At 39.5% G+C, this 23,744-nt stretch overlaps 1 protein-coding gene across 1 annotated transcript; it reads right to left on the bottom strand.

Moving 5' to 3' along the window:
• Positions 1-10,774: 10,774 nt before the first annotated feature.
• On the bottom strand, positions 10,775-14,679 carry LOC4350398 (mitochondrial dicarboxylate/tricarboxylate transporter DTC). Its single transcript, XM_015759932.2, has 6 exons — positions 14,398-14,679; positions 13,365-13,448; positions 13,041-13,102; positions 11,828-12,189; positions 11,193-11,407; positions 10,775-11,099 (listed from the first exon to the last, which is right to left on the bottom strand). The coding sequence occupies exons 1-6, from the start codon at positions 14,545-14,547 to the stop codon at positions 11,043-11,045; spliced, it is 930 nt and encodes a 309-aa protein (XP_015615418.1). The 5' UTR covers positions 14,548-14,679; the 3' UTR covers positions 10,775-11,042.
• Between the last annotated feature and the right edge of the window lie 9,065 nt (positions 14,680-23,744).

The following is a 23,744-nucleotide window of genomic DNA, read 5'->3' as shown; positions in this document are numbered from 1 at the left end:
TGGAGAGAAATCTCTCTACATATGCAAGCGCAAGCATATGACATCGCATATGGCAGATTGGCAGCATGGGTGATGATGATGGCTACTCTGGTCCATGGGTAATCAACACGCAACAGAGTACTACTATTGTTGCATGATCAGTACTTTGTACAATGTGTCCTATTTAATGGGAGAGTTTGTTCTATCGTTTTTATCTTCGATCACTACTCCATTATGTTTGTAATATGATACAGTAATTTAATAGAGTAATGTCTCGATCTACGAATATATAGGGGTTTTTTTAGCTTTAATAGTATAATTCTATCATAATTGTCTTTGGCTGTGTTTAGTTCCATGCCGAAATTGGAAGTTTGAATAAAAAAATTAGAAGTTTGTGTGTAGGAAAGTTTTGATGTGATGGAAAAGTTGAAAGTTTGAAGAAAAAGTTAGGAACTAAACCAAGCTTTTTTTCCCTAATAGCTTGTTTGATTTGAAAGGGATTGAGAGGGAATAATTTCACACCAAAATAGGTGTGGAATAAGGTGGTGTTTGGATCAGTGACAAAACTTTAGTCCTTGTCATATAGGATATTTGGACACTAATTTAGAGCTTTAAATATAGACTACTTACAAAACTAATTATATAAATGAGAGCTAATTCACGAGATATTTTTTAAGCCTAATTAATCCATAATTAGAGAATGTTTAATGTAACATCACATATGCTAATCATGGATTAATTAAACTCAATAGATTCGTCGTCCAGGGTTATGTAATGAGTTTTTTTTATTAGTCTACATTTAATACTTCTAATTAGTGTACAAACATCCGATGTGATAGGGACTAAAATTTTTTACCCCCATCCAAACACCCCCTAAATCCCTTCCAATTAATCCCTCCCTCAAGGGGATTAACCGAACAAGGTCTAAGCGTGAAGAAATTCAAGATGATACATTACACATAGATGCAATACTAAAGGTACATGTACCAAAAAGATTTATAATTTTCGATGATATTTTTAGTGGATGTATAACGTGTGTACATGCACAGGTTTATGTGCATAGTATATATCCCAAGTTAGATATATTAAACATTATAGTACACTTCCAGAAGATATAACGGTGTGATGATTAATCATCCGTCTTACTACACAATATAAATGATCAACTTTTTTTTGACATAAAACTTTATAAAAATGATCAGCTTACTACAAGAGTAATCGCGTGATCACACTGGTCCTAGGTGAAGCAAGGACTAGCTGTGAATTTATAGCTGAGCTATAGCATATATACGAAAACAGTACCTACATTATTTTGTGGTCCTCCTTAACCCAGATGTGCACTATGACCACACCCTCCATTGGTTATTGGAGAATAAATACTGGTTGTTTACGGAGACTAATAAAATGACAGCGTACTAAACGGTAATATATAGTCTTACCATAAAAACATATGTAGAATTAATTTGAAAATGCATTCTTTACTTCATTTTTTTCTTTATTTAATTTGGTATTCAAGTCGAAGAAGAAATACAAGAATTCTATAATTACTTTTTTCTTTTTTTGCGGGTTATAATTACTTTTTTCAATGAAACATCCTAGCGTTTACTCAAAGAGTTACACACAATTATTACATAAGTCACACAGAAAAGTTCACAATAGCAGAAACGAAGCTAAGCAAACACAAACTAATAGACACCAATAGAAGAAAAAGATCCCCTAACTACTAAAGAATTCTATAATTACTAAATAATTTTTTCATTGCAATATTTTATTCAGTTAATATATAGTTATTTTGTTATGGAAAAATAGATAGCTAATCTAATATATTAATTAATTTTTTTGGGAGGTTGATAGTTCATTTGTTGGAGAAGAGTCGATTATTCTCTTTATCATTTCATTTATCATTTCACCATTGATCATCTAGAGTACTCCGTTGGGGATAGAAATTCCATAATGAAGTACAAGTCATAAGCAAAGCAATTATATTTCATTACTATGATAGAATATGAGTTTAAATAAATTGTATCTGTGCAGAATCTTTTCAAATAGATACTAAACTCCTTTTATTCATATTTGTTCATGGATAGCAAAGCAATTTAAATTAGTACAGAAAACCAGACTAATTGTTACGGCTAAAAGTAAACACTACCAAGGATCTCCCCTGGTAGATGATGATTCTTGGTAGAAACCATCATTGCTGTAAAATCAACATGGAACTAATTATCTGACCTAAAATTAGAGTGACATGGTCGCTCATACTATCTCCATCCTATAAAAATCTGGATACACATATGTTCAGATTCATTGTAATAATTTATTGTACTATAATGTGTTACATCCCGTCCCAAATTCTTTTTTTTGAAACGGAGGGAGTACGTGGAAATATGTGGAATGTACCGACATGCCAATGTCCACCATGTAAGGGCCAGGTTGTAGTTGGGTTAGAGGATCTTATTCCGAATCACCAATCCAAATGCTATTGGATGAGGAGTCTTTATCGGATGGCGGCGAAGAATTTATTTCTTCGGCGGTTGATATAGTGCACGGTGAGTTCAACAATGGTGAAGTTCAAAAGGTGGTGGATATGTTTTAGGTCATACAGTAATTAATCAGGAAAATTTGACTGGTCATTGGAGATTGTATAATGATTATTTTTCCAAGGAACCTACATACCTTGATGTTCAGTTTAGACGCAGGTTTGTAGCCGTGCCTTTTGTTTTGTCAATCTTTGTTTGCAAAATTGATATAGACGAGAATTATTATTGTTAATTACTGTGCAGGTTTAGAATGAGACAACCTCTCTTTTTACGCATAATGAATGCTATTGAAGCACATAATGAATATTTTGTGCAGAAGAGAAATGCGACTGGTATCCTTGGACTGTCATGTTTACAAAAGGTAACAACAGTATCACGCATGTTATGTTATGGAATAGCAACAGATGCAATTGATGAGTATGTTCGTATTGGAGGTAGTACCGTTATTGAGAGTTTTAAAAGGTTTGTGGTGGCTGTTGATGAAGTTTATGGAGAGGAGTATATGAGAACACCAAACGAGAATGACAAAGCTAGATTACTTGCTCAGGGGGGAGAAAGAGGGCTCCCAGGAAAGTTGGGTTCTTTAGATTGTTTGCATTGGTAGTGGAAGAACTACTAGACCGCATGGCAAGGCTAGTATATAAAGAGAAAGAGTAAGTTCCTACTTTAGTTTTAGAAGCCGTTGCCTCACATGACTGATGGATTTGGTATGCGTTCTTCGGTTCACCTAATTCTCACAATGATATTAATGTCCTTCCACGGTTGCCATTGTTTGCAAAGCTAGCTTAAGAGCACGCTCCTAAAGTTAATTTTAGTATCAAAGGGCATGACTATGGGTTACTATCTTACATATGGTATTTATCCTTCATGGGCAACACTTGTGAAGAGCATGAAGCTACCACAAGGAAATAAGAGGAAATATTTTACCAAAGCACAAGAAGCTGCTAAGAAGGACATTGAACAACCATTTGGAGTGCTTCAAGCTCACTTTGCTATTACCCGTGGACCCCCTCGTTTTTGGAGGAGGGGGTGATTGTTGGACCCAATTTTTATTTTGGTATTCCTAATTCAGATTTTTGGGGAATCAAATATTGGGTGGTTGATGGGCATGCTCTAATTGCCCCCAATTAATTTGGAATTTGGGCATCGGATTGGGGGGGATTTGGTCGGGAAAGAAGCTAGGTTTTCGGGAGAGAGAGGAGGCCGGCGGCTGGAGGTCGGGGACGATCAGCGTGTGGGTCCCACCTACCAGCGCACACGCTGCCGCGCGCGTGCATGCAGCGCCCGTGAGGGGCACGTGAGGCACGCATGTGTCACGCCTGGAAATTCCCGAATAGAATTTCAAGCAGAATGTGACCGGCCAGGGTACACAAATGACAATGTTGTCATCAATGGTTGCAGTCTATCAGCAAAAACTTTACAAATAATTTTTACAAAGAAATTCATGAGGGAGATCAGCCTGAAGTCATTAGGGGATTGAGGACTAGGCTTCTTTGGGACCAAAGTTTTGTAAGAATATTTGATTGCAGATAAGTTAACGGTACTTCCCCAGAAATCAGTACAAAGTCTACAGAAGTCTTGAGCAATTATTCCCTAGCAAGATTTAAAAAAACACCCATCGAAGCCATCTGGTTCAAGAGCTTTGTCACCAGGCATTTTTTTCACAGTCTCATCAATCTCCTTAGTGGTTATCTGTGCACATAAAGAAGAGAGATCCCCTTTGTCTTCTATCAACTCAGAGACATCAAAAACCATTTCAGGATTATCAGTAAGCCCCATTCTATCCTTGAAACTTTCCAAAAGATGGCACCCTTTCCTTCATGATCACTCACTTGATTGCCATTTGAATCTTGAAGAAAGGAGATGTCATTATTTCTAAATCTTTCAGTGGCCATGGCATGAAAGAACTAAGTGTTTTCCCCTCCAAGAAGAACCAGTTTCTGTTTAAATATTTGCTTCCAATATTGTTACTGCCAACTTAGAAGAGAAGCAACTTGGCTTTTAACAATCATTTTGAATCTTAGCTCTGGAACATTCAATAAGCGGAATTCATCCAGTTTATCAAGAAACAAGATCACCTTGTTACAATTCTCTGTAGTCCTGGAGAGTTTAGCCAAACAAGAACTCCACTTTTTAAGAGAGCTTCTTAATCTTTTGAAATTGGCCGAAATTATGTTTGCCTGATCTTGAGTAACTCTGAAGCCCTCCAACACATTTCTGACTTGATCATGAAAACCTGCCTAATTCAGCCAAAAGTTTTCAAAGCGAAATACATTTGATTTGGGGATTGTAGTAGCAATTTGGACTTTAATCGAAGCATGATCAGAGGCACTTCTAGCCATCACCAAAGCATGAGTATTAGGTAAAAACCTACTCAAGTTGCTCAAGAAGAGGATCAACTTGCATGTTGCTCCATGTATAAGAACGGCCTTGCAAAGGAATTTCTAGAAGCCCTTGAGAGCTAATGACTTCATTAAATATAAAATTATCGTTCATATTACCTCCTGGCTTATTTCTGTTCTCGACTGATCAGTAGAAATTAAAGTCCCCAAGGACAATCCAATAGTCATTATCAATCTGTAGATCTTGCAACCAATTTACAAAGTCATCTCTACCAGGACCATGGGAAGGACCATAGACATTTACTAAAACCCAAGTTAACCCATTCATCTTTCAGGTAAAACTTATCACTAGGGCATGTTGAGTTTGCTCCACAAGAGAACCCGAAAAGACATAACTACACCAACCAACTAGGACACCCCTGAAGCACCCACTGAGGGGGAGAAAAGATAGCTATCAAATCTTTTTAGGGCTAAAGATCTAATGAAGCTGTGGTCAAAGAGATCCTTCTTTGTCTCTTGCAGGCAAAAAATTGAACATGCGCTTTCATCTATTTTCTGCTTAACAGCATGACAGCTAGCTAGAGAATTTAACCCCCTTACATTCCAACAAAGAACATTCCAGGATTAAAGAACAGAACTAAAGGTCCATGCATAGCATAACACCCACAGTGACCATGTCTGACACAAAAAAATCCAAATATCCAGGCAGACACAAGAGAGGAGCTGGTACTGAATAAGAAAAGTATGACAGCAACCCCACAGGCTTTAATTACAAGTCTAGTCCCACAAAAATAAACAGCAATTCAACCCATTAAGCAAATCATGGAGAAGCATCAACATGTTTCCCAGCTCTAGTCTGGGAAGTCAAGGCCTCAGCTGACACCTCCTCCTTGCCAAGACCACAAAGATCAACCCCTATCTGCTGTAGAAGCTGAATAGAACAATCAAAGGGGGCAGCGTCAGTGTCATCACCAGAATTAGGAGGATCAGTGAATTCCAGGGGCAATGGATTAAGGGAGAATAAAATACCACTCTCTTCAGCCAAAGCTTTAAGCTTCTTAGAACTCTTGGCCTTTGTTTTTCTCCTTAGGCTTACCCACACCCTGATTGGGATCAGGGGACATGAAGCCATATGTCAACTTGTTGATTCTTGCACTCCTTCTTCTACCAGAGTCAATAAGAACCACTTTTCCCAAATTTCTTTTACCCCTGCTAGGCTTGGGAAGCAGGGTTGGAGATATGTCCTGTTGAAAAGGATTAGCTGGGAGCTCCAAGGGGGTAGGATCAGCATGAGGGTAAACAGCTTGAATGGGCTGAACTGTCAAAGCCTATTGAGCAGTCCAATTATCCTTGGCCCAGATCAAAGAAGAGGCCAGCAGAGCAAACTGGACCATCTGATGAACTGCCAGCTGATAGTGGGCTAAAGCATTGGTCTGGCCCAGAATACATCCACTAGCAGCATTCAGCCTTGGCCCACCCAGAACAAACCTATAGATACTGAGCAATTTCCAGAATTGGGGGTAAACTAGCAAGGATAAAATAGTTCCAGATACATCCTGCACTTTATTGACAATGGATCTACCAGGAATTGAAACAATAGGTGCATGACTTTGCAAAACTAGAATTATTTGCCAATCCCCTAAGTATTGTTGAGAAACAACACTTATGTTATGAGACTGCTCTTCATGGGCTTCATTATTGCTGTTCTCCCCCATATCTTCATCAGCATTTTCCAAATTAGCATTTCCTTGTTGATCAACTTGTTGTGGCTCCAGAATTGGAATATGGTTTACTAGGGCAGGTCTTCATCAGCCGGCTGAGCATTAGCAAAGTCCCCATTCAGGACAAAAATAGAAATAGTCCAGGATCGCCCAACTCCCCCAAAACTAGTGTACTTTTTAATCACTATCTTGGAGGGGACTTCTTCTACCATGGAGAAGATGACTTTAGCCAGAACTCTGCCTCTGAACCTCGGGTCGTTAGACCATCTAAGCAATCGACCAAATGTGCCTACTGCCTTGTCTATAATGCGGTCAGTTTGAAGATCCAAAGGAAAATCCAGAAACATCACCCAACTTTGACTAATTGGAGGAGAATTACGACAAGTAGAAGTGTTGTCATGGTAGGAGAACCTTAGTACAAACTGATAATTGACCAAATAGGCCCCCCTAAGAACTAGGGCATCTCTTAAAACAACAGAAGCTAAGTGAACATAAGCAAACTCCGAAGCATGCCTACTAGTATCCAAAACATGGAATCCAAGAGTATTCTGAACATAATCTACTATCATCTGGATGAACTGGGCATAGAGTTCAAGCAGCGAAGGGGGCAAGAAGCATCTTCATGCCTCTTCGGGGGATCATCTGTGATAATCAAATCCGCACGAGGGAGGCGATGCATCCAAGCATCATTGATGGCTATTGCAGGGGCACGAACAGGGTTGGGTCTGGATTAACATTCGCCATTGGAGAATCTTAGGCACTGTAGATTGGACTGGGAGCAAGAAGCAAGGAAGAAGAAGCGGTGGACGGAAACTGCCTAGAATCGAGGCAAGTAATCGGACAAGAGCTGATTAAAATATTTTTATTTACGGCCACATGAGATAACTTCGGAGCCACTGAGACAATCTCCAAAAAACTGGGCTGCGAACTGGGTTGGGCCTTGTGGACCCAAGATTGGCTCTTATTCTTTTTATTCCAACAGACCAAAGCCTGGTGATCCAGTTTGTAGCAAGAGGCACAACGCACTCTACTAATACATTCAGACTCCAAGTGGCCCAATTTTAAACACTTGGGACAAGGAGGCCCAGTGGGGTTTGCTTTCTTTTTAGAGGAAGGCGGATTCAACACTTTTGAATTTGAATTATCAACAGAGTCAGCAAAAACCACGCCCTTACCTTTAGACTTATCCGAAGAACCAGCATCAATCACTCCCTTGAAATTAGACTTTGAAATTGAAATACTTGATGATCCTGCATTAACCCCGCCTGCATGAATCACGCCGTCGACAGCAGAATGATTGAGACCCTTACCACCGACGGTGATCGCCGGAAAAGAAGAAGAAAGCCAATCAAAAACAAACTTAACCGGAATAAGAGAATTGCCCATTCGAACACTAGAGTGAGCTCTAAGAAAATCCTTCGGTCATGCGGGGACCAGCACCTACTACACCTACAATGGGTGGCAATATTTCATCTTATTTTTTTTATGATTTTTCTACTTTGATTTTACTTTGATTATCTTTTCAAACATCGCTCAGAGCTCACGAAACTTTACTTTGATTTGATTTGAAAAAAAAAATTTGCTACTAGAATGCTGCTGAGTACACAGATTCCTGATTTGTGGTTAAAAACCTGTGACATCTTTTTTTTCTTTCATTGGACTACGGTCCACTCTGCCTCCAAATCAGTTGACCAAATCTCATACTCTTTGCGCCAATTTGGATCACTGTCTCTCCAAAGGAAAAACTGAGCTTCATAATCTTTGCAGGAGAAAGATTGGAGGGTGTAAACCCAAAGCCCAACTTTCTTTGAACACAATAAGAAACTATAACATGAAGATCACCCGGAGAACCACCAATGCAAGCACGCAAAGCAAGAGCAGCAGATGAAGAACATAAACGGAATGAAGAACGAGGGAAATCCACCACTAGGATGAACGGACGACGAGAGAAAAACCGGGAAAAATGCACCGGAGAATGTAACCTGGAGAGGACCTCATCCCCAATGTGATCATCCAGGGAGAAGTCCCACCCTCCCGGCGGCCCTGGGCTCACCATCACCGGAGAGGAGCCCGATCACCAAGATCGCCTCACAATCACCTCACCACCCTTCCGGAAAACGCGGAGCTCCAGTCTTCATTAATTGGGTAATATTGACGGTAGAAATTATTCAAGTAAAATTTGAGGGCTCTTTTTAGATCATGGAGAATTTAAGAAAAATACTCTGGACCACATTCGCATTTTTCTTGTACGCATTTTAATGTTGCCAATTTCTTTTAGGATTTTAATAAATTATATTATTACTTTTAAAAAATGATTTTTAATTTGGAATGAATTTATCAGGACGTGACAATGACCATGCATTTTCGAAGTCTATAAAATCGAGGGGCTTAGAAGATGTATCTCCCATTAACTAAAAGGGAAATCCCATCTCATTTATTCACATCCCACTACATACTTCATGAAAAACCCTAACTACCAATTACGGAGTGCATTTGGTAGCCCCAAAGTGACTTACTTTGAGCTACAAGGATTCTACACCAAAACTACTTGAGATCAACCGATGACAATTTATAATCCTTAGAATGTCTTATGTTCTGTGTATCCAATAATATGGTCTACAACTTGTGGACGATTTGGCATCTCTATATTATACACATGAGACAAGATTATCAATTAATACCTATGCTGATGTTGGAATCATATTTTTCCATATATGATAGACACTCGTTGATCTTATGAAAATAACAAGTAATATCACATAAAGATTCTCAGGAATAAGTCACACACTCATTGGTCAACAATGAATTATCTATTTCAAGGAACACTTTATTATTAATTTATAAACATAATACATGGTACAATCATATCTATGAGTAACTAAACCAGTGTAGCTCGACTAATAGAGCTCCATAGGTTGTCTGGTTGTGAGGTTTAGGCCATGCACCAAGTATTATCCGCGATCACATCCCACAAGGTTCTGTTTATTCGTTTGGATATTGCATATGCTTGCGGCATGGCATCTTTTGGTCATAGCCCATTCATCCCGACTAAATCCCAGAATCGGGTTGTGGACCCATCCCCAATGGTAATGAAAGGCCACCATAGGTTGTTGGCGAGCATGTTCTTTTCCATTTGATTTGCATTTTCCACCCGTTATGTTGCCCATACCCACCCAGAGGAAGCTCTTTCTCTGCTTGTCAAGCACTTCTAGAGATTCCTTAGTGACCTCTATTGATGTCAAAAGGTAAACGGGCTGCGAGGAGAGCATTGACTTGACCAACGTAGTGCGTCCGGTTAGCCTCATGTTTCTCCCGCGCCAAGTTGCCATTCTACCCAAGGTTTTTTCGAAAAGAGGTTGTAAGTACAACTTACGCAACGACCGACAGCAAGAGGTAGCCCTAGGTATGTCATTGGCAGGGATGCTCTCAAGACTAGTGTTTTCTGTAGCACGTTATTCAGATCTATGCTCTCACATCTGATTACTTTTACCTGGGATTTCTGAATGTTGGTGGAGAGACCAGTTGCTTGGCCGAGTTTGCATAGCAGGTTGAAGAAAGCTTGCACTTCACTTTTGACAGGTTTGATGAAAACTGTTGCACCGTCTGCATAAAGCAAGATTCGAAGGCGTGCAGATCGACCTCCCAGCTTACTAAGCAGCTTCAAATCCGTGGCGTTGTCAAGCAGCCGTTGCAACGGGACGATCGCAAGGATGAAGAGGAGTGGCGAGAGCGGGTCTCCTTGCCGCAACCCTCATCCATGTGATTTGTTAAGTTTTAGGTAATTCACGTACCTAAAAGTAAAATGATATGATGATTTAGGGGGCGCTTGGAAATGGAAATAGCACAAAATTTATGGATGTGGGTGGCTGAACCGAATGGAATTCTCAGATAGCACCTAAATGTAATACCTAACACAATAGATGGGTTGCGTTAAGCTTTCATGGGCATATAAGGTCCATGGTGAATTGGAGAATAAACCTACATATGTGGAGACAAAGAACGACCGATCATATCAAATCACAAATGATTATATTTTGTAAGGATTTACTGCTATATTCATGCTTCCTTTCAGTGCACGACAGAACAAAAAACAAAATCAAGCAACTCTCTCTCTCTCTCTCTCTCTCTCTCTCTCTCTCTCAACAAAACTAAAGAAAAGATTAGATAAAGCAACGTAATAACAGTGTCAAACAAATGGCAAACCAGTAATCAACATTCAACAACGTATTGTTCTCATGGTACTTGGTAGTCGTGTTAAACTGATAACAGTATGTAAGCCCAAAATTTACCAAGAAATGATCCAAAGAACAATAAATGAGGTGATCATTTGGTGTCAATGGCTCAAAGCACCAAGGAAGCATATAGGCTAAAGATTTTGTTTATCAGAAGCAATTGCTCGACTATGTACACCTGGACTGTTGTTATGTCTTAGGTAAGGACAGCATGACCGAACCAACCAGCTCTTAGAGGCCTAAACGCTTCTCGAGCTTCTGGATCTCATTTAGGAATATCCAAGTCATCTGCACAAAAGATGTCATTAGTTAAGAATGGTAGAACATGCAGATGTGATGTTTTCTGCTAAGCAAGGAAGAAATGTGTGATAATTGCATTACCATGGCATGTGGTGCAATCCTGACACAGTACACAGGAAAGCCAGTGTAGAACTTAAATGGGCCTCCACTCTTCAAGGTCTTCATGGCACAATCAAGAGACCCAGTGTATGGATACTTCCCGGAGGCATCAGGCTGCATCTTTTGAATCTGTGTCTTCACATAATCAAAGGGTAAACTGCAAGCAGACGCACATAACCCTGAAACAGCACTGGCCCCTGCAATCAAAATATAAAATCAATTTTGACATGCAAATAATATTTAGGTTGGCACTACTCAACACATTTGTTGCACACACTAAGCACATGATAGGAGACTTTTAGCAGGCCTACTATCATGTGCTTATTTTCAACAGGTAAGTAGAGTTTAAGTCCAAAGAGCATAACAAAGGTAGAGATCATGAACAAAATATAAAAATATTAGTGGAACTATATGAAGACATCTGAAATTTTTAATTGATCAACTTTGTTCTTTTGTGCCCACAAGTTGATATATATGTCTGGAAGTCGACCTATAGAAAGTTGCAAGCATTAAGTCACTCTGGATCCACATCCTCAAACGCTTGAGAAATGTTTGATAGAGAACAGGTAAATCAGAAAGATTGCATGAAACCGAAATTCAAATGAGTATTATCTTACCAAGTACAGTAGTGACTTCTCCAGCACCAAGTGTGTCTCTAAATAACTCCACACTCTGATCATAGGAGGCAAGCATGCCCATATTTAGCGACATAGCTCTCACTACAGTTGGACCTGCGCCCTTCCAAAGTGCTAGAACACCTTCATCAGCAGCAATACGATAAAGTGCATGAAAAGCATTCTTATAATTGCGACTTTGGGCTGCTGGCAACGTTGAATCAGCCTGCATCCTAATGAGTGCCAAATCCGCAGGACTACCAACACAGGCTCCAATTGCTCCTGCGGTGAGACCAATACCAGCTTTCTGGACTAGAGGCAGTGGCTTCCCATCATTTGCTTCAACCGCTTTGTTTGTTAGAACCCTGAGGGAATACAGTGTGAAGAAACTCAACCAAATAACACAACCAAAGTATAGGAAGGGAAGATCAGATCAAAACAGCTGAAAACATTGCATAAGTGACTTTCCAGATTGATATTCATGGTTATGGTAAAGCCTAACAGTTAACCTTTCCTGCTTGGCATAGAGCAATGTCAGAAAACTTGACTATTGCAGCATTCTTTCTTGAAAATTTGCCAAAGGTTACTTCTATTATTCACAACAAGAGTTGATGGGCACCGACACTTGTACTAGGACATTGAATCCAGCTGGGTAGGAGGTTAAACACCTCCCGACAACAGGACAGAAGGTTCTATTATTGATTCTCTCAAGAATCCAACAGTTATATTTTGCTGCAACTTACGGAATTAAGGCAATGTAACTTTATCTACATTAGTGACCCTGCTTGACAAACTGTTCAACATGACATAATCCTGAAACAAAACCATCGATAGATTAAATGGTTACTACAAGAGGAGTCCTTCAGAGGTGCACTACACTTGGTTTGTTTGATACTCTTTAGCTGAATACCTGCTAGTAGGGGTATCGGGCGGTAATGCACTTAGGCTGAGTTTGCTAGGTATGAAGTGTCATTGCTTCAAAAACAAATATATGCATCTACAGGACAGTTATAAGATCCAAGATAGTATTGCACTTTGCTGTTGTATTTTATCAACCAAAACCACAGGTTTTCATTTCAATACAAGATAATATTGCATACTGCTGATTTATTATTCAGCTGAAAAGAACAGGATGTCAAGTCAAAGCTGTTAATTATTTGACAGTCACTTTAACTTACTAGCAAAAGATATTATGGGCTAAGTAGTACGTACAAACCTAAAGGATCCGAGACGAGCGGTTGTGTATGTTGCTTGCCTGAGCAAACCAGCAGACAAGCCCTGGACACAAAGAATTTAAGCAATAACAGTTTGAGTGACAAGAAAGCTGATGATTTAGAATAATTTAGAACTATGTTACAATAGATATTAGCAGTCAAAGGACAATTATGGAGACCATGTAATAGTCAAGTGGTACAAGACTACGGGGTTCCATCCAGATGATGTAACTGCAGGTTCCGTACGTGTGTAACATGCTACAGTACTGGGTTAGTGCACAACGCAAATACTGGAATTTTTAAACCACGGCCTCAAGACAACGAACCTTGTAGAAGGCACTAATTCCCTCATTTGCAAGCATTTTCTTGGTGACAGAAGCCGCCGAGCCCTCACCCAACTGGATCCTCACCTGCACAAGCATCAACAAATCAGTAACTGCTTGGATCATAAAACAGAAAAACATTGTCCCACAAACGTGAGCTCAGCTGCAAACCCAGATTCAACTGCTAATTCAGAGCAAGAAGGTCTCAACGAAAGCAACCGATGAAGGTTAGAAGGTCTTGGCAGTAATAATAGTACCCCCTCCGGCCACGGAATAATGCTGTTTTAGAGGCCGTGTAGTCCACATAAATTGACTTTGACCATAAAATTTGTTTATAACATAAGTTTGAAAAAATGACATGGTCAAGTTTGTTATGAGGAAACATTATAATATTACACTAGCGTAACTATTTTAGATTTATGAAAAAGAATTAAGCAGCCAAAGCTATGTCTTACTGAATTTAAAAACTCCAAAATGACATTCTTATCCGAATCGAGGCCTCGAGGGAGTAAGGAATCTCCCACGAGATGTACAACTACAAGGGACCTCCTTTCCAACTGTGCTAACTCCTCAGCCATGAAAAATATTACAAGACATCATCTTCTCGATGTTGAGCTAAACAGTCGAACTAGCATTCGGGGCCAGCACTAAAATCTTGAAGAGGGAAAACCTTCTATACTAACGAATGCAAAAACTGAACCCAAACGATAAAATTCCTCAAATCGACAGCCATTCGTCGCGGGTACATCAGGAACAAATAGAAAATACCTCAGAGACAATCAGTAACTCAATATCACACTCCCGATTCCAGTACGAAAATCGTTAAGAATCCTGTCTCTAACCAAGCAATGAAACAAAAATGTTCAACAGATGGAGACGTCGGCAATGCATCAAACAGCTCATCCGCACACCGCTCATGTTTCCCTTAGAAGCCATTCCGCACAAGCCTAGCGCACCAACTAGCCCCGCGCGCGAACCCTCACACCAAACCTCCAGCGGAGGCAGGGAGCCCCAGCCCGTGGGGCGGCGTTCGTACCTTGACCATGTCGATGGGCTGGATGACGCAGGTGGCGAGCATCCCGGAGGCGCCGCCGTTGGCGAAGGGCTTCACCGTCTTCCACACCCCGCTCGCCGCCGCCGCCGTCGCCGCCTGCGGCTGCTGCTGCTGCTGCTTCGCCTCCGCCATCTCCTCCTCCTCCTCGCTCTCCTGTGCCGCGCGCTGCTGCAGTTTGGGACTCCCGGAGAAGAGGAAGAGGCAGTGGTGGTGGTGGGAGTGGGAAGGAGGCGAGAGAGACGCGTGTCCAATCCATGGGCGCTCGCAATGCCGAGGAGAGCCACGAATAATATTAAAGTATTCTTCTCTTTTTTTTTAATCTTTTTCCGCGACGTTTTTCTCGTCTCTCATTTTTCTTGGTAGGATCATTCTCTGCATGGTCTGTATCATCCGCGTGCTGCGTGCAGCCGTCCACACACCATTGAATGTTTCGTCATCTTAGGAAGAAAGTTTGTGTTTTATTGTTCAAATAAAAGTTTGATGTTGGTACGTGTGTTCGTACTTACGGTTAATGTTTTGTCTCTACATTATATCCACAACTAAATACACCATTCACGTCAGTCAAAATGTCTCTCCTAATATTTAGTAAAAGAGATGGCTGTGATATAAAAAAAGAAATATAAAATATTCTCAAACATTATGAGAAGAAAATAAAAAGAAAAAGGAGAAAAGGAGTGTATGTTCACCAATGTTCTTATGCAGCATGAGAGAAATATAGTTTGAACAAAAATAGTCATATGTCCAATTAGGAATAAAAAGAATCTATGGCAAAGTAGTACCAGTGGGCGTTCGGTTTTTATAGTTTTCTTAGTTCGGTGTTTTTTGTTTGAAAAAGGTCGGTTTTCGATACGTAAAATCTAAATCGATAGCGCTCTCGTTTTTTTTTCCTATCGAGTAACACCGATCATATGTGAGAGAACTAGTACTATACATCTATAATTTGCTATCAGGTCATACATGTCTTTTTTACTTCTTATAGAATTTTCTGTTAAAATACTTATCCGATTTCCTATCTGGTTGGACTGTTGTATTCATTGCAACAAAATCTTTATAACAAGATCTCAAATGATTATATTCTAATAAAAAATATGTATGCATTTTAAAATTACTTTTTAGACATTTATGAAAGAAAATTCAATAAAACATAAAAGTAATTTACATAAGTCATAAAAGTAATTTAGCACAAATGGAATTAAGTTGTCACGATATTAGAAGTAAATCCGTTCTAGGGGTAAAAACATGAGTCAATCTAGACTTTGGAGAGTGAGGTCACTTGTTATGACAATCGAGCGCGCACTCTCCTCGTAGTCATGGTCTCCTTTTTGGTAGTTGCGAACCGAAATTTTCAAATATAAGAGCAAGTTTAGTAGTATAGTCAATTACTAGTTCCAAATCGTTTATAGCCAATTTAGTAGCTAATTCATACAATAGTTACCTATAAATATGTACTACACTATTAATATCCGGTCCCACCTATCATTCACACATTATGTCTTATAGCCCGTGCTGCAGCTGGCTACAAATTTGTATCCCGCTGCTTATCTGTTTTATTTCATCTACTCGATATGTGTTTATAGCTGGCTTATAGTGTGTTATTGTACCTACCTAACAAACAAACCGACCAAAACAAGCCAAACCACTTCGGCTCAGTTCTCGGTAAAACCGAGCGAAGGGCTGATGGGTGCAGGGCGCTCCTAATGAGCGACTGGTCGCGCAGGAGCGTGGGCGCGCGACCAGTTCGCTCAGGGGCAGAGCCCAATGAACCAGGGGGTGCCCAGGAACCCGGCCCAATATTTAAAATACCTTGTTACCCTCATATCTACAGCATGGAGGCACCACCCTAGCCCAACACAGGGAACCCCTCTCCTTGAAAGACCCAACCGGAAGAAAGCCCCAAAACCAAAAATTACGCAGTGGGAGACACTAAAACGCCTAGCGCACAGGAGTGGCCGATGCGGCGACGCTTCCCATCGAAGCCTCACGTGATATCAAAGCGGTAGTTTCGATTTTCTCGCCTGAGTCGCCTCAACGCTCAATCTCTCTCCTCGCTCTCGTCTGACCTGTCGCCTCTCCCTGGAGGTCGCCCTTGCCTCGCCGGGGACCTAGCCCGGCAGCCCCAATCGGGGAAATTTCTCATGTGTAAAGCCTCTCCCTGGTAGGTTGCCTCTTTTTTCCAATTTTTTGCACTGATCAGGCTAGGGCTTGCAACTATAGAGGCATATAGAGGTAGATGACAGGGGCAGGAGGAGGAGGACTGGAGGAGGACGACGGCAAGCTGCAAGCTAGCAACGGCCAATAGCTGGAGCTTGCCGGCTGCCGGCTCGCCCTAGCTTACCGATCTACTCTGAGCCCCACAAAAATTGCAGCCAGCAGCACTAGCTGAGGGCAAGTGTTATGGTAGATATGACTACTACAATTAAATTTATCCACATCATTCACTCATAAATTAAGAGGCAACCTATACACTATGTCTCCTCTAGTACACAAATACCAATGTCTCTTATACTCTCACACCCCTCTTGAAATTTGTGTTGAGGTTGCCTTTTCATTTAGGGGTGGTTCACCATCTCTCTCCTCACTTCTCTCCTCCACCTCATCACTCAATCCAATGTGGCACATTTAGGGGCAGCATATGGAGCATTATAGTACTTGCCCTGAGAGCAACTGAATAAGTGAACTCTTTCTCTCAATTTTTCTTATCCTTAGTTTGTAGTTTTGTGCCAAAATAAACTTGAAAATTTTTATTTGGTCTTAATAGATTGCTATATAGCACCGGATAGTACGAACAATATGAAGAAATTTGTTTTATTTTGTACCAAATCATTTCATAACTTATTTTCTGTTGAGAATTAAACTATATTTTCAAAGTCATTGTCCTATGGAGGAATGAAGACGTTGACATTCGCATGATATATTCATAAGATTTTGTTAATGGAGGTCTTTGTCAATGGTTGAACCATTATCAACTTTACAAATATTATTAGTTGATTTCTTTATTAGGGTACGTATTTTTTAACTCTTTTTTATGTATTTCTTGTGGTATATTATCTTCAAATGAAGAAATAATGCTTATATTTATTGGTATGCAACTATTTAGTATAATATCGCTCTATAACTGTAGTTGTCATTATTACGTAAAGAAAAGTAGAAACCCCTCGTCTTTTCTCTAGCTCCGCCCCTGAGTTCGCTCCTACTACCGCTGGTGCTATACTGCTCTTCTAGTAGTACTACTACTCCTCCTCCTACTGCTCCTACCGCTGCTCCTACCGCTAGTGCTGCTCTGCTCCTGCTACTACTACTGGCGTGCGCTGCTGCTACTAGTCTACTACAGTAGTAGTACTACTACTATAACAATACTATACGTGTATATATACATATGTATATACTTTATATAAACTTTATATTGATAAAATATAAATTTTTTACATGTGTATACAAAGTATATATAATTTTTATGTGTACCAAAATATTAACGTATAAAAAATATACATATATACAAACTTTGCATATGTGTATATAAACTTTACATATGCATATACAAACTTTGTATATGTATATATTAAAAACCGAGAGAAAAAAAACACGAATACAAACTTTGTATGCGTACAAATACAAAATTTGGTATACGTACAAATACAAAACTTGGTATACGTACATCTTAAAAAACCGAAAAAAGGAAGAGAAAAAAACCGGAAAAACCAAAACAGAAAGGAAGAGAAACGAAAAAAAACTAAAACAGAAAAACCAAAACAAAAATCACTCGCACGGGCGCCGACAGCGCCCTCCGCGCGCGACACATGTCTAGTCACGCGGGCGACACGTGTCCAGTCACGCGGGGAGGGTGCGCGCTACTGGTCGCCAATTAGCTCTTTCTGTGCAGAGGGGAGCGTGCTAGAGTTGGATCGCGATGGCCTGGGCGCAATGGCTTCAGCGACTGCGGCTAGATGGGCTAGCAGCCGTGGACTTCCTATATGTGGGCTGTGAAAAATTGTAGTAGATGGGCCTTAATAGTGGTGTGGGCTTGAATTAGAAAGAGAACAAGGAAGATTGCAGCCTAGTTTGGATTAGGATTATACGGTATGTTCAGGTTCCACCTTCTAAACACCGAGCCGAACACCGAACTCCGATCTATGTAAAAAACAACACCTAAAAAAGAACGATACCCCCCAAAAAACCATTATCTCCGTTTGGCTCGGCTCGGTTCGGTTTCCAGGAAATTTGTGCTCACGCTAACCACATACCACCTTCCACCATATAGCCACACTTGTACATCTTAATAAGTGAAAGGGTCAATTAAGCCTAGAGGGGGGTGAATAGGCTAATTTAAAACTTTATGCGGAAGCTAAAACTGAGTTAGGGTCGGAAAGTCTGATCCACAGTCAGACTATCCGAAAATATCAGATAGTCTGATGTTGGATCAGACTGTCTGATCCACTAAAGGAAGACTACAAGTAGATCTAGTGCACAAACAAGAGTATGGCGCAAACAGCGACTAGATCTAAAGTGGCACAAAAGCAAAGCTAAATAATAGGAGAAGAGATATCACCAACAATAAAGTTCACCGAGTTGTTCCCGGAGTTCAAATCCTTGAGGGGATTCTACTCTCCGTTGAGGAGCTCACTAAGAGCCGGGTCTTTGCTAACCCTTTCCTTAAGAGGTGGCACTAAGCACTCCTCCTTCCACTAAGGGGTATCTCTTTCCTTGTGGAGACGAGATCCGGCCTTCACAAACTTCTCCCGGCCAACCACACGTAGATCGGTGGCTCGGGAGTGACACCTAGCCGTCTAGGAGTCCTCAACCTCCAAGAGTAACAAACACCACACAACTCTTGGTCAAACCCTAGTGCTCAAGATCGAGTGAAACACACACTAGGCCCTCAAACACCAAATCCACAACCACCAAGATCCACTACACAAAGAACAAAGAGGGATTTGAGAGAGGGAGAGAGAGCTCAAAGATCCAAAGCACTTTAGCACCAAGCTCAACCCAAAGTGAATGTGAATGAATGAGTTGGGTAACCCTAGAAAAGGGTTAGGTGGGGGGTATTTATAGAAGCCCCCAAAATGTGGCCGTTGGGAGAGAATCTTTTCATCCCACCTCGGAAAGTCCGAGGTGACATCGGATAGTCCGATGTTTTTGACTCCCAAGCAGGCCAGAGATAGAGAATGAAATTCTGGAGAATTTCGGACAATCCGATCGATCGGGTAGTCCGATGTCATATCGGATATTCCGTTATTTTTGAACCAAGAATTTCATCCTCTCACAGAGACTCAAGTTCCATTGAATTTCGGAGTCTCTGGATCATCGGATACTCCGATCACATCGGATAGTCTGATTTAAAACTCACTCAAAAGGAATAAAAAGCATTTCAAAACAGAGAGTGAAGTTCTGAGAAATTTCAGATAGTCCGACGTATCAGATAGTCCGACCTTATATCGGATAGTCCGATATTTTTTTAGCCAACACTCAGACCGAAGACAGTGAGCAAAGTTCTGTGAAATTTCGGATAGTCTGAGCATCGGATAGTCTGATCAACATCGGATAGTCCGACAGACATAAAACAGGAATACTTCAAATAAATGATTTTGAGCACTAGTGTTCTACCAATTATATGCATATGACATCCCTCTTAATAGTACGGCATCCTAATACTCAAGAACACAAGATATACATGGATTAGAAGACAATTACCATAAAAGATGCCGCAATACTTATTGTGTTGACATCCACTCCTTTTTCATCCTTGCATACATCTCAACAAAAAGCATTAGTTACCCTCTAATTGTGTTGTCATTAACACCAAAATAAATGAGGGGTCCTAGATGCACTTTCAATAAGATTGTATAATTTGTTTTCTCATTAGATCCTATTTTTGATTTTGCAATATATGTAATACAAGTATTGTCTCGTTATTTTCTCCCACCTTGAGCTCCACGTATAAACATTTTAGAGATAGAATAAAAAAAAGAAGGCAATACTATGCCTTGGTAAGGAATTATACGCATTGAACGATATGCGAGAATCATTTGAGAAACTTTGGGTTTTATTTGCATAATTCGTGAAACCCTCCGGAAAGAAAGTTGAATAAAGAGTAAGACAAGGAGAAGGTAAAAGCCCCATGGGAAATAAGGTAAGAGAGGTAAAAGTACTATTATCAACTTATTCAAATTATATATAGAAAGACATATTCTACTCATGGCAACATTGTGACATAAAACAAGGTAGAAACTCCTGATCAACAACCTAGTTTATCTTTACTCGAGTACGAGCAAAGGTTTAGTTTGGGGGTATTGTTGACGGTCATTAAGTACCGATTTCGACCATCAACTACTTCAATAAATAAAAGGAGAACTAACACTTCATCCACGTATATTAGTTATAAATAATGTAGTTTCATTTGTCCTGGCGAATTACTATGTATGCAAAGATTATACACTAAAGTGAAGGAGAAAAGAGCCAACATGGAAATAAACACACCTCTGGCGAATCATGTGCGAGTACACAGATCGATGGGCCCACAAGTCATATGAAACTGATCTAAAGTGGAGCCAAACCATCCTCAATCGCTACAGAGACGCACCTAGCAGCCTTTGGTGAAAGGCAGTGGAGAAAGGTGGCGCCCAGGGGTTGGCCGGACCCCTTGTTCGGCTGAACCGCCATCAGCTCCCCACATCTCCACCTTCCAACCACCATACAACCATCATTACAGGACTATTTAATGATGAGAGTTTCTCACTTCACAATACACACATCAAAGAGCCATTCTCTCATTCCATATATTGTATTCTCTCGAGTAATAGTGGAGTTAGCCTTAGAGTAGTCTTCGGTACTCTAGTCCTCTCGGAGATTCGGGTATGTGTTTAGTACTTTACTCTTCTGTAAGACAATAGTTGAAATAAAGGAATTATTTTGTTTACTTATTAGTGTTCATAGTTCATATACTTCTTACTGGTTATGTGTTTTATAAATAGTTCATACTTTATTTATATGCTTCACCTGATTTTCTTGGAGATTCGGGTATGTCTTTAGTACTTCACTCTTCTTGTAAGACTATAGTTGAAATAAAGGAATTATTTTGTTTACTTATTAGTGTTCATAGCTCATATACTTCCTATTGGTTATGTGTTTTATAAATAGTTCATACTTTATTTATATGCTTCACCTAATTAGGCTAGTCAATTTATGCTACAGTAATGGTCCAATTATCATAACGGGTTGCAGTAGTTCAAACTTATTCATTTGAAGGGTTGGAGTTCCAGGGGAATTAGTGATATTATTTATTAATATAAGCATGGTGCTCAGGTTAGTTAAATATCATTGGATGCGGTATGCCCCACGGAAAGTGAGATAGGTGGCAGGTGATGAAAGCCCTATCCATCCTTTGTATTCCTCCACATCCAAGTATGACGTAACCATGCTAGTAGACTACCAATGGTCTCTCGGTAGTACCTAGGTAACTTAGAACTAAATTCTAACCTTGTAAGCATGTATGTGTTAAGTGTAAATAAATATTAGTAATAACGAAGTACGTATGAATCTTAGGTCTCTTTAGTCCTTCTCCACTGTCTAGTGTATCTTTATTTGAGATGAATCTCCTACGTGTCACACTACCTAAACTACCATTATCATCTTAACCCCTGTTTAGACTATGATAAAGTAATTATAGCATAATTACGAATATATGAAAAATATGATACTCCCGGAATACTCCTAAGTAAAATGCTAAAGCAGTATCCGTTCGTTTGTGGATTTATCTATGACCATAAGAAATACCAGCAACAAGCATGATTTATATAGAAGAAATAGAGAGCCCCCAGTATTAGACCATAGTTAGCCTAATACACGAAACGCTCGCACAATAGATATTTGTATGAAATATGCTTTAGGTAAATTTAATAATTAAGTTACTGCTCCGTTAAATTGTATTTAATATGTTGTGTAACTTTATTGATATATGCCGGATATAGATTAATTAATTTAAAAACCTAATACGAAATGGACGTAACTATACAGCTAACCACTCCATCTATAAGAGGCACCATCCAACTATACTTCAAATATAATTTTTCTCTTAAACTACTCATCCGATCTACGATTCGATTACACCGTTGTGTTCGTAAAAATTAAATCTTTACAACAAGATCTCACATGATTATATTTTGATGAAAAATCATAAATTACTTTTATGATATGTCTAAACTACTTTTAGATTTCACTAAGTTACTTCTTAGATATATAAAAGTAAATTCAGTAAAACGTAAAATTAATTTACATATATTATAGAAGTAACTTAGAACAAAACGAAGGTAACTTTAGCATGTCATTTGAAGTAAATCCGTTGTAGAGATAAAAACACGACTTTATCTAGAAATTAAATTAATCAGCACAAATTATGGAATTAACTAAAAAAATAATAAAAGTAATCACCTCAGAGCATTTATGAATGTATAGGAAGTATTTTAATCAAATCTAAAAATAACTCATATATATATATATATATATGATAATTTGTTCAATGGAAAAAGGCATTAATTAAAGTTACTTTCTTTTGTTATAAGTTACTTCTATAATATATGTACATTACTTTTATATTTTACTAAATTTACTTTTATATGTCTAAGAAAAAGTAATTTGTGATTTTTCATCAAAATATAATCATGTGAGATCTTGTTGTAAAGATTTAATTATTACGAACACAACGGTGTAATTGGATTGTAAATCGGATGAGTAATTTAAGAGAAAATTTTATTTGAAGCATAGATGATAGGATTATTTTTCCTACTTGCTCAATAGATTAATAGCAACCAAAACTTCTAAAACACTAGCACGTGAATATATCTGGTTAGAACTAATTAGGGAGATCTCTCCAATTAGATTTACCGATACGAAATACATCTGTTGATTTGTATGTGACATTGGAAATTGATGTACTCCGAATGTAGTCCTCTCTAGCTTGGTGCATGGCTGTGTGTGCACGTGTCTGTCCAAGCTTCATGCATAGTAGAGACGTGTTGATTATTCTGTTATTACTGATACAGACTCGGAGCAGTACCGTGCCCGTGCGTAAGAGCAAGGGCAATAATATAGCCTGCTGTTAACTCTAAAAAAATTAAAAAAATTAGACATGTCATATCTAGTGTAGCTAATATGTACATAAATATTTTATTATTGTAGTGGGACCCATCATTTTCTCCAACCTTTTGCTTTCTCCTTCCTTTCCCCTTCCTTGCCTGTCTTCACTTCTTTACATGGCTGACTCCGGTAGAGTGAAGGTGATGCTCGGCGGCGGTGTGGACGCAGGAAATGGCGGCGGCCATGCGGCGGATGCG

Source organism: Oryza sativa, chromosome 11, assembly GCF_034140825.1.
Source record: "Oryza sativa Japonica Group chromosome 11, ASM3414082v1".
Classification (NCBI taxonomy): Eukaryota; Viridiplantae; Streptophyta; class Magnoliopsida; order Poales; family Poaceae; genus Oryza; species Oryza sativa.
Note: the sequence above shows the minus strand (reverse complement) of the source record. Positions and strands in the feature narration are given on the sequence as shown.